Source organism: Macrosteles quadrilineatus, unplaced genomic scaffold, assembly GCF_028750875.1.
Source record: "Macrosteles quadrilineatus isolate MER2022 unplaced genomic scaffold, UCM_ALF_1.0 Scaffold_2__2_contigs__length_208266976, whole genome shotgun sequence".
Classification (NCBI taxonomy): domain Eukaryota; kingdom Metazoa; phylum Arthropoda; class Insecta; order Hemiptera; family Cicadellidae; genus Macrosteles; species Macrosteles quadrilineatus.
In genome coordinates this window covers 148,011,654-148,025,251 of record NW_026542595.1, presented here as the reverse complement: position 1 = coordinate 148,025,251, position 13,598 = coordinate 148,011,654, and the positions used below count along the sequence as shown (strand labels likewise).

At 37.1% G+C, this 13,598-nt stretch overlaps 1 protein-coding gene across 7 annotated transcripts in view; it reads left to right on the top strand.

Annotated features, from left to right (window-relative positions):
- Window positions 1-13,598, top strand: part of LOC128986806 (protein sprint) — a 368,727-nt gene that overhangs the window by 328,893 nt on the left and 26,236 nt on the right. For all 7 annotated transcript variants that reach the window (XM_054407335.1, XM_054407336.1, XM_054407337.1 and 4 more), the window contains 8 exons: window positions 921-1,114; window positions 2,174-2,515; window positions 3,173-3,442; window positions 4,063-4,254; window positions 6,518-6,692; window positions 7,836-7,992; window positions 8,409-8,589; window positions 9,357-9,555. In XM_054407335.1, coding sequence (XP_054263310.1) covers window positions 921-1,114; window positions 2,174-2,515; window positions 3,173-3,442; window positions 4,063-4,254; window positions 6,518-6,692; window positions 7,836-7,992; window positions 8,409-8,589; window positions 9,357-9,555 — 1,710 coding nt within the window. The remainder of the gene's footprint in view (window positions 1-920; window positions 1,115-2,173; window positions 2,516-3,172; window positions 3,443-4,062; window positions 4,255-6,517; window positions 6,693-7,835; window positions 7,993-8,408; window positions 8,590-9,356; window positions 9,556-13,598) is intronic.

Below are 13,598 nucleotides of genomic sequence, written 5' to 3'. Positions count from 1 at the left end.
TGTAATGTGAGTACAGTATTTTAGGTTGATGTTTATTTATTTATTTTATTTAGAGAAATTAAAAAATTGAAACAAAAAAAGAAATAGGGTTTAAAATGTAGTTAGTAAGTTTTGAAATGTCAATATTAGAACCAGGTAGTTCACTCATTGTATTAAATATGTTGAAATAAAATCTGATTCATGAGTAATCAAACCATATACTTGTACTATCTTTTTCTAAAAAAATATAGTTTGTATTAATCCGTTTAAGAGCTTACTTAACTGTCACGTAACTCCCACTAACTGAATATGGTAGTATATTATGGAAATAACTTTTATCTAAATATATTTTTGTAAGATTGATAATTTTAAAAGTAGTTGACCTACATTAGTAGAATTTAGATAGCTTAATTTACTCAGTGATATTCAAGAATTTACAAAACATGTTTGTTTGGAAGAATTATGATTCACCAAGAGTAGTCAAGTTCAAATAGTGTCTATAGTGATAAGGCTAACACGTCACGTTACTCCAAGAGTCCTTACAAACTAGCCTACAATGAACTTGTACGAAGTTAAATTGACTAATAAAATAATTTAAATGCCTATTAATATATAGATAAGAAAGTTGAATAGACAAATTCTGAATTTTTTAACTGACAGAAAAGTTTACTTTATGTCCTCCATGACAGTTACCGGTAACATATTTTCAACCTCCTAAAGCAGCTGAGTATATTTCTTACTGTACAGATATTTGACACTTTTTGTGTGTCCTAGAAAATTTTGACTTAAGGTCTTGCATACTTAAGAAGTATTTATTATCTCCTTGAGGAGTAAGACCAGCTCTTTTAGCTTCTACAACAAGTTTACTACATTGTTTACCTCCAACATAATTTTTAATGTTTCTCATATCCATGAAAATTTAAAACTCTTCTCTTCCGCAGGCACCAGATCAAGCAGTAACTCCCCGCTACAACAGCTGATCGCCGTGTCCAACAAGACTCCCCCGCCACCACCCCCTCGCTGGGCCAAACCCTCCCCCTCCCCTCATCAGAACATCACTGTCACCACGACTGTGACGTTCTCTATGAGTCAGGAGACGACACCTCCCTCGCATGTGGAAGTCTCTTGTGTTCAGGTAAATTGGTTGATCACCTAGTGGACCCACGTGAATAAGTATAATATGTAATGATTTTCAGACTGGTACAGTGAAGGTAGTTGCTGAGTTAAACAGATTAATAACCTATTTCACAGAGAAGTAAGGTACAGAGGAACAATTCACAATTCAATGGTACACTCGAATGGTGGCTAGCACTAGTGCTGGTGTCTAGGGCAAAGCCAACACCGCCCCCCTCGTCCACAAGTACTACAAACCTCATGGTGGAGGAAGACCCTATGCCATGTGCAATAGGAGTTTTTGCACAGTGCTCCCCATTCGGGCCCTTCCTTGTTTTTATCTAAAATATATTTCAGGCACAACGTACCACAACTAAAAGAGCACAGTTGTTCCATAAGTGTGTTTCCTCTGTATCTTAATTCCCTCTGCCTTTTTGGACTTAGAATGTTTGTAGAAAAGATTCTTGAATTTTAGCCGCCAGATATGGTTTAGATACTTACTAAACAATTGATGGGTTACCTGCATATAATTCAAAGTAATCAAAGTATTGCTGTGAGGAAACTAGTTTTGACTATTCCAATCCGTCTATCTTCAGACTCAATACAATTACATAATAATACTGCAAAACAATGTGCAGGGAGCACATAAAGTAGTAGAGTTTGGTGAATTTATCGGTTGAAATTGAAAAAAATGTTTGGTCATGTAACTATTAACTAGTCACCATTTAATTTTACTGTGATCTATGACAAATTAAATGTCATCTATGTCATCATTTGTCATAGATCACAGTTGATGTTACAGAGTAGTTACAAGTGTGAGTCTTTCTTTTCAGTGTATCAAGTGACTTGATACAATTAATTAGCCTGTATAGGGTTGGATTTACAACACATTGTATAGAAATTTTTAAAAATCTCATGCAATTAAAATAAGTCAACTTTGTTACTGGTGTATTTAGGTTTTATTGGTGAAAATTGAACATAACTCATTATTTAACTTGGGAGTTTCCCTTTTTTACAATCTGGGTAGGCCTAAGGTATAGGTTTGTCTCTATTCTAACCTCTCATAACACATTTATTTCAGGTAACACCAAAGATAGTCAACCTAGAACCAGAGAATTTCCCTTCTCTGAGCAGCACGTCGACTTTGGAGTCGCGGACAGGACGAGAAGCTCCAGAACCTGCTCCCAGAACACAACTAACCTCCCCTGCGGCCTCCTCTGTTACCTCCCCCGCTCCCTCTTCTCTCACATCTCCCTCCCCTTCTTGCCTCACTTCCCCCACCACATCAACTGCTGTTACCTCCCCTACTCAGTCCCGTCCGCCTCACCGACGCAGCAAGCGACATAAGGAGTCCAGGCACTACCAAGAGTCTGATATCCTCGAGTCACCGACTGTTTACTACAGGAGCTCTGTAGCTGATAAGGTGAGACTCAAAACTTGTTAACAATATTCTTATCAGAAGGTTACGGTACGGTCTAGCGATTGGTGATTGGGAGTGCTTCTTTCCTCCCAAAGCTCTGGAGAGATTCCTAAAAAGTCAATGCAACAGGTATATGTTGAGGAGATGGGAATTATCTCACCTATCAGTTGGTCAAAAGTTGGAGAGCACCACCTAAACATTAGTTACATCTGTACCCTACCCCTACCCCACACAAGTTTCATGTGATATATGAAAAAATGAGTTTTGTGTGTGTGAGTACGGAATAGAGTAGTGTCAATATATAGTGATTAGAAAGTGGCCTGTTGGTAAAATTTATTCAGACAGTTCAAACATTGTCAGTTATGTAACTGCTATTCAATTTCTTCCTCCACAAGAAACCTCCTGCCTAGGTGCAAAATAATCAATTTGGTTGTAAACCTGTTAAACTGCCTGTTAAACTACCTATTTAATTTTTATCTTATTGCCGATGCAGCGGTCTGGGTGTTTATTCGGTGAGTTAGTTGTGCTAGCATTCTTTCCTCCTTAGAGTGTTCCAAAGCCAAGTCCCTTTATCTTCAAAAATAGGTTCAGTTATACTAAACTTCCATTACAAATCTCCATGTCAGTTCAGCTCAGTTACTTTGTACCTTTAAACTGTAGGTGAGCGACTACGAAGACATTTGGGGTCCTGAGTCCTTATCTACCTTCAAGCCTGTGCGATCTCCGTTCTCATCCCCAGACGAGAACCGCGCACCAGTGCCTGACATTCTAGAGAGGGTTCCCCCGGCGCCAGCCACTGGTACCGTCTCTAGTGCCACGTCCGGCGCAGGCACTGGCCCTAGGAACCGATTGGGGCTCAGTGTTAACACAACCACACCTCTCTCACCTACAACCGTGTCCGAACTGAAGACTCCTGACTCCCAACCCACGGTAAGAAATTGTTGACAAGGAAAGGTGTATTATGTTAAGGAAATCTATTAAATTAAGTGATTCTCTCAAGACACTTTTACTCAGTTTTAACTGACAATAGATAATATACCTTTCCCATATTGATTAAGGAACAATAATTAGAAAACAATTTCTGCCAAAAAAGTTTTTGTTTACTTAGTTGGTTGAAAAAACTTGGGTGTGATTGAAATATAAATATGATGATTATCGTTCTTTAGCTATTTAACCAGTTTTCGGATGCACTGGTGTCTAAAATTTAACATAAACAACATCTAGTTTTCAGTGTAGGTTACTATCTACCACCTATACATATTGCCCTAAAATTTCATGGGGGCTCGCAATATATATATTTTTATTCTTTCTTAAAACTAAAAAGACAGATGTAGGTAAGTAGGTAATGGCCTTCTTTTCTTTCCTGTTCTAATTGTGTGTATGCCGACTATCTCAACTAGAGTTGTGTCACATTTTAATTGTAACCTGATGATTGAATTATTATTTTGAAACCGGTCGCTATGTAGACAAAAGTTGGACCACCGACGGACACGTACATTAAAACCATTTCATGAAAACTATAGATTCACAATAGTTTTTACATATTCTAGAGCAACGGCAAGCAGGGCAGTCCGTTCTACGCTGAGCCTGCCGACGCCATCAGACAGGCTGCACTGTTGAAGGTACAGAGGAGACAGGTCAAAGTTCACTCCTCCAAGAACCATCGACAGTCTGATCCTCTTCCTCTCATACAGTGGCCGAACCCTGCACCTGCATCTGGCCTAGAGAGGATAGACTCTAAGGTTTGTCAGATTTATTATTTTAACTAGGGTTGTCCATACGATGACCGCATTTAAACTATTTACATAACTAGGTTTTATACCTCAGGTTAAAAATAGTCCTGAGAATGGACTTTTGGCAAGTGAACACTTTTTTGGCCTCTACAGAGTTATCCCATAGAATAACTCCATAAGCCAACAAGGAGTGAACATATGCATGATGATGATATACTGTCAAGCAGATAGTACACTTTAGAATACCTGGTTGACATTAATTTTGAATTTAAATTCAGACCTAAAAACTTTACAATTTGTGTATTACTGATTGGTGTCTATAACGTTATTTCTAAGCTTAAATTAGAGAATATTAGTTTTACATTCGTTACATTTACATTAATTTTTTTAATTGTGCTGCCAAAAGTAAATTTTAGTGTTTTTCTTTTTAAAAGATCAGTTGTAGTGAAAGTACAGTAAGAATAGAAAGTTTTTTGGAAAAACAATTAATTGGGCAAGTCATTAATAAATAATAAAGGTCCAAGTATGGAACCTTGCTGAACACCGTATGTAACGCTGGCTAAGTTAGAATAATATTTTATTGAACTGTTTATTACTATTGTGTGCTGCTTTCGATTGAATAGGTATGATCGTAATAATTCTAGAGCCATTCCCTCCAGGCCAATATTATTAAATTCTATCAGTAGTAACCTGTGGTCACACAGTCAAAAGCCCTGGATAAGTCACAGAAAACTACTGCAGTCAACTGTGACTGATCCAGAGCCTCAAAAACACACCTAATAAAAGTAAAGCAAGCTTTATGGGTGCTTGGATTTCTTCTAAAAGTAGAATCTATCAGTGTTAAGGTTCCATGAAAAATGTGAATTATAGTTCAAGGAAGTTATTTTCAATTGTAGAAATAATTTGGAAAAATATTTACTTGTCCTATATAGGGAATAAGCTATTTACTTAATGGTTTTTCATCCAGGAATATTCTTTGCAAGTACATGAATTCAAGTATTGAAATGAAAAAAAAAACTTTACACTACAAAAAAGTTGTAATGTAGATGTTTAGGTTTTTAAAGGTTCACTATAATTATGATCATAACCATGTTAGAAGTTTGATACGTTTGGCCTTATATGTTGATTTGAAACCAGTTCCACAGTGTGTTAAAAGTTTTCCACTAGATTTCAAAGACCCTGTTCATACTGAAACAATGACTCACTTGTTAGATAATATTTAGATGTTGTGATATCACTCATACAAACTCATCTTTGATTGTAGTTCATTGGCTAGCAGCACTACCATGCTTGAGTAGTGCTGAATTTAATTGGAAACACAATTTACTTTACTAAAATTGTTCTCTATTTTACTGATAAAAACTAAAAAAAAATTAAAGTGCTCGTTGATTTCATGTAAGTAAACAATTTTTCAAACCATTATGATTTATGTTGAGAATTGTTTTGTACTTGCTAATTGTAATACATACAAATATATTGTACCCCCTTCTAGAACATTAAATTGTTCATATATTGCACTTACTGTTCATACAGGACTGTTTAATCAATAATACTTAAGTTTATATTTATTTACTTTGAAAAGTGATTTCATATAACTTGTTTGAGCTGAGTTCTTCTATTTAAAAAATGGAGAGTGTATTTACTAACTTTGTTATTGTATTTTGTGTATTCACTAGTAGCTTTGTAAACGGACATATAACCAAGTCATGTTACTTATTTTTAGCTCAAAGAAAAGCAGTATTACTAGTTGGGGGTTTAAACCAAAGTATGATTGTGATAATTTTATGATGATGATTCTTCATAATTATCTGGAAAAAATCCCACAACTGCAATATGTAAACTACATTAATAGTTAACCTTACTGACTGCACTTGTACGCTGTTACTTTACATAAACAGTATTGATACTAGTTGTTACTATTGTTAAAGATAGCGTCCCCCACCTAATTGTGTATTTTAAGATGAACCTAAATAATGGGTAGTTTAGGATGGAGTGGGATGATCTGTGTAGCGTTGTTACCCCTCAGCTATCGGGATGACGTGGGTCAGTTTCAAATTTCGAACCCTTGAAAAAGCTACTGACTTTACTTAGGATTAAACCGGCAACTTTGACATTGTTAGGCGAGCACTATAATTTCTCAGATACCAAACTATAATAAGTGCCCTTGAACAATGCTTGGCAAAATAATATGCTAATTTCAATTTTATGTTGACAAGACTGTTCTTTTGCCAAAAACCGTTTGAAATGTTATTGGTTTTGACCTGTGTTACAGGAGGAGTTGAATACGAGTGGGAGTGGCGCCGGTCTGTCTTCGTCAGTTGACAACCTCGCACAACTGCGCCAGAACAGAAACCGAGTGCGCGCTAAACCTGTGCAGCCGCCTAGAGTCGGCTTCCGAGCATTCCACGACACCTCCTGGACTGTAGACTCCAGCTGGGAGTTCATAGGTTAGCAATATGAGAATAACTTCAATCTTAATCATATACTGAGTCTTAAACAATTTACTATAACAATAAACCTTCTGAGTAAAATTGGAATATACGAGGTCTCTAAAAGAGTATGTGGCCTTGTTCAGAAAAGCATAATTTTTTGATCAATTTGTTTTAACATTTGTGATCTCCTTGAAAATAGTCCCCTTGGGACTTCACACACTTATTCCAGAGCTTCTGCCACTTTTGGAAACAAACCTGGTACTCTTCCTTCTTAATGAACTTCAGAGGAGCTGTCACATTTTGCATGATCTAATTTCTGCTCTGAAATTGGGTCCCTTTAAGCAGCATCTTCAAATTAGGAAAAACCCTGAAGTAACAAGGTGCCATTCAGTGAGTAGGGAGCCTGGCGTAGCACAAGAGTGCCATATTTTGCCAAGAAACCAAGATTGGAAGATTGTGCTTGAGCATTGTTCGGATGAAGCCACCAAGAGTCCGTTGGTGCTTGTGACATTACTGCATTGTGCATGCGCTGTAGAACCTCTAAGTAGTACTCTTTGATAATTTTTTGGGTATGTACTTGTGATAAACTACTCCGTTGCAGTTAAAAGAAATTGTCGACTTGGCTTTGATTTTTTTTTTTTGCTGCGGTTGATGATGAATGTTTCCACTGAGAAGACTGCACCTTGGTTTTGGGATCAAAATCTTTACACCCACAACTCATCACATCATAAATTATAACTGTTTTGAGAAGGTTTGGGCCATTCTGAATGTATTATAGAATCTGTTGATCAACTTCAAGGCGCAATTCCTTTTGTCAGTCAAGTTCTTTGGGACAAATATTGCAGCAACTCTGCGCATAGCCAAATTGAATTAACTAAACCAATACTGATTCCAAAATCGGTAAATAGTTCACAAACAGTAATACGTCGATCCTCCATCACTAAAACTCTCTTTATCGATAACTTTATCATTTAGACTCGTTGATGGTCTCCCAGAGTGAAGTTCACTGGCCACCGAAGTGCGGCCATCTTTGAATCTGTGTGAGTCATGGCACAGGTTGCTGTTCAAGCCATTAGAATTTAGATCCAACAAGAGGGAGTCTACGACACTTCTGGAAATAATTTCTGTCTTGTCTAAAATCCTTTTCTTGCACCCCAGGTAATGAGGACGGGGGTTCTGATGGTGAGCAGGAGAGTCCAGAGGAAGCGTTTGTGATGGAGAGAAGATTCCCCTCCTTGGAGCAGCAGGCTGATGATGCTGAGTCAATGAGTCGTCACGGCAACGGAGTCAGCATCCATGACATAATCTCTCAGAGGTTAGTAGAATGTCTGTACGTCAAAGCTGAGGAAAGAGAAGTAATAAGTTAGATTGGTTTTGCAGAAACAGAAGAAGTGCAAAAGCATCAGATTTGGTTTTCGATCGTAGACCATGTCCTTGTTTCTAATGGAATCATTAGCCTACCTTACACTTTTATGTACTCTGTTTGATGAGCACTGTTCTTTCTTCTTTCTCAATGGCAATTTAAATAGTTAAATCGATGTAATGGAGAACTTCCGTGTTGGAAAGGAATTGTATTCGTGGTATAATCTAGTTTAATTGAACTTAGGTCTAGTATTATTAGATCAGGATTGTTTTTAAAAAAGTGTGCTAATCTCATGCAATTTAATTTCATTGTTGCCTTTGGATAACTGTTTGGTATTATAAAACAATTATGATTTTGTTCTCTCTCAGGTTTCCCTCCCTGCGACTGTCACCAAACCTGTCCTCCTGTCATCGAGGTGACTCTGGCGGCCGAGCTGACTCCAACAACGGCTCTAGAGTCTCGGCCTATGACAACGTTGTCAACAACAACCACAAGCCCATCAGCATTTGTCTCAACGGCTCGGGAAACTCTGACAACGACGATGCATTGGTCAGTATCTTGTTCTTTACTGTTAGTTTTTAATTTTGGATTCTAAAGTGGACATCCCCTCTATGTGGATTAGCTATTTCAGATTTTTATAACTGAATGAGTCACTTTCAAGAGTCAGTTCTTTTTAAAATTCTATTCCCTCTAGTGTTGTACTATGATTGATATCTGATGTGCCATTAAATATGCTATTACTTACAATCTTTTAGTTGGGTATGTTTTAAATGTTAGAGTGCAAGACAGAAAGAAAACAATGTGTTATGTTAAACCCCACTGCTTTAAATTCAAAGTACTGGAGTTTCAACATTATTGTCCCTAAGTTAGTCACCATCATTTTAACATGGGAATGGGTAATCTATTTAACATTGGTGTATCCATAGTAAAAGGTCATATGTGAATTGTTTGGGTGATCCCTACATTAAACATTATTTAAACCTACAAAATTAAGCAGGCTTCATTAGGATATACAATCAACTTCCCTTGTTTTATATGTGCTGATGAGTGTTTTGTTTTAAGTTCTTACATGTGGATTAAAACATCAGTCATTTTTACTCACACTATTTTTATTGGTTTGAAGTTAGTTATTATTTTAAACGTGTTATTGGATTTTCACTCTGTAAAACATTGTGAAAGGTTACTCACTTGAGAACATAAAGTCTGCAGTTTGTTATATTCATAAAAATCTATTCTGTTTAGTTTGTCTATACTGTACCTCATTTACTCCCCAGGCACAATTCTTGCGTTAACCACATGTTTAATGTTTTCTGCAGACGGTATTCTCAGAGCCGTGGGACAGCTCCCGGTGGGAACACCTGCTCCGGGGGAGAGACAAGGAGGGGGAGAGTCCGGGGGATCAGCAGTCTGTGACCAGTCCCACAGGAAACAGAGCTACCACTGGCACTACCCCCTCCACCACCTCCACTGTCACTCGGACCAAGAGCTTCAAGGAGCGACTGGACCCTCTGCTCTGTAAGTAATTCTGCATTTTTACTAACATCTTTAAATTACAGATGTGTTGCGATGACTTTTGATCCTGGAGTATACTTCAATCCACATGCATTGTGCAATGAAAGCGTTCAAGAGACATGTATTTCAAATGGCCGTTTTAGGAATACTAACTGTTATATGCCAACTCGCCAAACATTTTTCTTATACTTTTTACCATTGTATGTTAAGAATAGACAAGCTACCTGAGTGATACATACAGTGATGCGTGTCTAACGGGATTTACCTACAGGGTGGGTCCAGCCATGGTCCTGTTTTACTCTATGTCACAGTAAAAGTACTGTTTTACTCTATGTAAGGTGCAAAGGAAACATTCAATAATGCACTTAAGTGGTTTCTAGCACCAGTCCCTGGTGTCCTACACTGTCGCTTCTCCTAAACCCCCCCCCCACTCTCTTCTCCCCTCATACTGCAATGCACACGCTGCAGGAAGACCCTATACCCTACGCGATAGCAACTTCTATTCACACTTGCTGCTCGGGCTCTTCCTTGACCAACACAAGTGCATGGCTTTAGCACCTAAGTAAAAGCATGTGCAATTGTGCGTACTAGAGCTGAAGGCGCTCGGTCTTCCCATGAGAAAGTTTTCTCTGTACCGGTACCTCACTTCTCTGTGCCTACATTCAGGCAGGCAATACCAATGTCAAAACCCGAATCATTGATCAATATATCAATTAATAAAATTAATAATCTTACTTAGTAAAATGTATTAAAACACTATCATGAGGGTCGCAAGGACAGTTGGCACAACCCGCTTGACAATAGAAATTATGCTACCAGTAATGTTAATTGCACAACCTCTGCACAGTGAACATGGAATTGAGTTTAGAATCTTATCTGTACCACATGTTGCTGAAATTTTTTCTGTAGTGACCGCTAGTGCGAGGGGTGGTGACCCAAGGTAATCCCAAATTGGGGGAGCAGGCAACCAAAGTTACCTTCTTGAGTACCAGCCCTAAACTGTTTGGCCTGGGTCACATATTTTTACGCCATGAATCATGATATCACAGCTCATCTACCTTTCTTTCTTTCAAAGTTGTCATATTTAAAACTTTTTGGCCAAATCAGATTTCATTGCAAAATGCTTGGATCGTTAAACATTTTTTGTTTCATCGTGGATCGATTGATATTTTTTAATTTTTTAATCACACTGAAAGCTCTCCTTGGTTGACTCCCAGATGGAACGAACGCAGAGATATCTTGATTTGTCTTTTTATATCGAAGAGATCTAATATGTTTAGGAATGGGGTGTCTTAACCTAATTAAATATTTCTGTTAGACCCGGCCCCTAGGCATCTACGCATTTGCCCCACTGTCGCCAGCCCTGACTTACCCTGTCTGTTGCATAGGTTTTGAAATGACAATGGTTAATAATACAGTTCAAAATTAATGAACTACTCATTCGTGAGAGCAGTCCATTCTTTGAGTCTTTAGATGAATGAAACTAGACGTTCCATTTTAAAATCAGAAACAGGTCACAGCTTTAACACGGCAACATGATATCAACTTCTGTTACTCATCTTGAAAGTTATAAATCTTAAAATATTTTTACGCTGTATCTTATAAATCAAAGTGCACAGGATGAAAGTATTTATCTAAATAAGAAGTAGAACGGAATGAAATCAAATCTTAAATTATTTCTCTCCTTTTGTTCTTTGATCTGTAACTTCATCGAGGTTTTGAGACATTTAGTGAGATGTATGAACTGGTTGGAACTGGCTCGATTGTAGACGAATAGGTAAAAAATCTTTCCTGACGTGACGATTGATTGTAGCTTCTCTCTCATTCGGATTATGTATATTCGCTTCGGAGGTCTTCCTCGTTCCCTTATTAATGTTGTACATTAACCTTGAAAACATTTAATAGTAATACGAATTTAAACCAAACTGGAATATAACTATTCTCTAAAACTGTTATTTAAACAAACCATACACTTTTTTTTTTACACGTAAATCAAAATGATGACAGTAAAAATAATCTGTATAGGCTGTTTTTGTTAACTTAAGCTACAAAAGGTATTGAAGATAACATGGCCACTTTGAAGAGCTGTAAGACGGAAACTGGATTTTCCCCAGCCTTGTGACCAATTCCAATCGATTTCTCGTGGCCAAATACCTTAAATTAAAGAAAAAAAAGAAAAAATCCTAGGAGAGGAAAAGGGTTTGCCCCTAAATGTTCTTATTTTAGATTATATGGTACAGTTTGAAGATCACAATATCATTATGTTTTTCTAAAAATATTAAAATATGAGTTTTCAAATTTAGTTAAATTCTACGATTGGCGTTGACTCTATCCTTAGTATTTGCGCTACAGTTATTTGATAAGTTACATCCATAAAAGTTTCAATACTATTTAATGTTTGTCACTTTAAAACACCATTGTGTTTTCTTTATGCATAAAAAGGATTTGATAGACAAATTCACAGAAACGAGACCTTTTTAAAAAAAATGCAATTAATTTAATGAAACAAAAATTGAGAAATTTAACATAAGTAGTTTGCCAATAATTTCCAGACTGATATTTGGCTTGCGGTACTGGATGAATTAATACATTTTACAAATTTGACTCCAAGTGGCCATTTCAAGAGTTGTTTTGTGAATTCGCAACTTGATTGTTTGGCAGATCCTGCTAGAAATATTCAGCAATGCTGGAATCTGAGGAGAATCTTTTTTCAAGAAGCTCATCATTCGATTGAGGTTTTCTTTCATCAGTTTCCTAGGAAGATTCACAAGTGTTCTTTCGTATCATGGAGGAAACAGCCTGATTCGATCACAGAAGATTTCCCCAGAACACTATGTTGATATTCTTCATCGACTCCTAAGGCCAACTGTAAAGTATTTTTCCATGATAGAGTAAACATCCAGGATTCAATCAGAGGAATGTGCCACAACCTCTAATCACATAATCTTAACATCCTGGATTCCATACTAAGAAATCAATGTGGAAAAGCTACGCAGAAGAAGATGAAGTCGGAGGTCTACGAACTTCTCAAGTAAGTTCTCAGAAGAGGAGTCACAAGGCAAGATGCAATCTAGTCAGGAGAGTCAAAGATTGCACAGCGATGTCTTGTATCCTAAAATCACAAAGGGCTTTAAGTCAAATTAATAAATCAAACGTTAATAACGCTGTAAACATATTTCAATTAAGTATAAGTTCCGTACTGTTAAATCTAATATGACCTCAACAAAAATAAATCTGCTTTCATGTCCCAAGGTTTCAATGAAAATGCAAACAGCCATAGAATCTTATCTATAAAATGTTCATTTTGTGTTTCTTCAAGCATTTATTGCATCAGACTATTGAATGAGTTCAAATTAAGCTTTACTTATGGTTTTTGGTGCATCCCTTTTATAAAGTGGGCGATCTTTCATTTTATACTATACATCTGACATCGCCAATGACACTGTATGTCTGTTTTCGTTAGTATGATAAATATTCATCATTATGTTTGTTGAAAACCTTAAATTTTCTTACCTTAGCGACGTAGTTTCAAGTTAAATCATCTTTAAAAAGTCATGATAGGGATGCCATCGTTAGGAGTTTTTAAAAAGTAGTCGTAAAAGAGGTGTCTTCATCGGTAGGTATGAGAGAGGTGTCTTGATCGGTAGTCATAAGAGAGGTGTCTTGATCGGTAGTCATAAGAGAGGTTTCTTAATCGGTAGTCATAATCTAGATGTCATAATCGGTAGTAATAATCTAGACGTAGTCATAATAGGGAGGTCGCAGTCGAAAACAAGGCATTGCTGTGCAATCTTTGACTCTCCTGACTAGATTGCATCTTGCCTTGTGACTCCTCTTCTGAGAACTTACTTGAGAAGTTCGTAGACCTCCGACTTCATCTTCTTCTGCGTAGCTTTTCCACATTGATTTCTTAGTATGGAATCCAGGATGTTAAGATTATGTGATTAGAGGTTGTGGCACATTCCTCTGATTGAATCCTGGATGTTTACTCTATCATGGAAAAATACTTTACAGTTGGCCTTAGGAGTCGATGACGAATATCAACA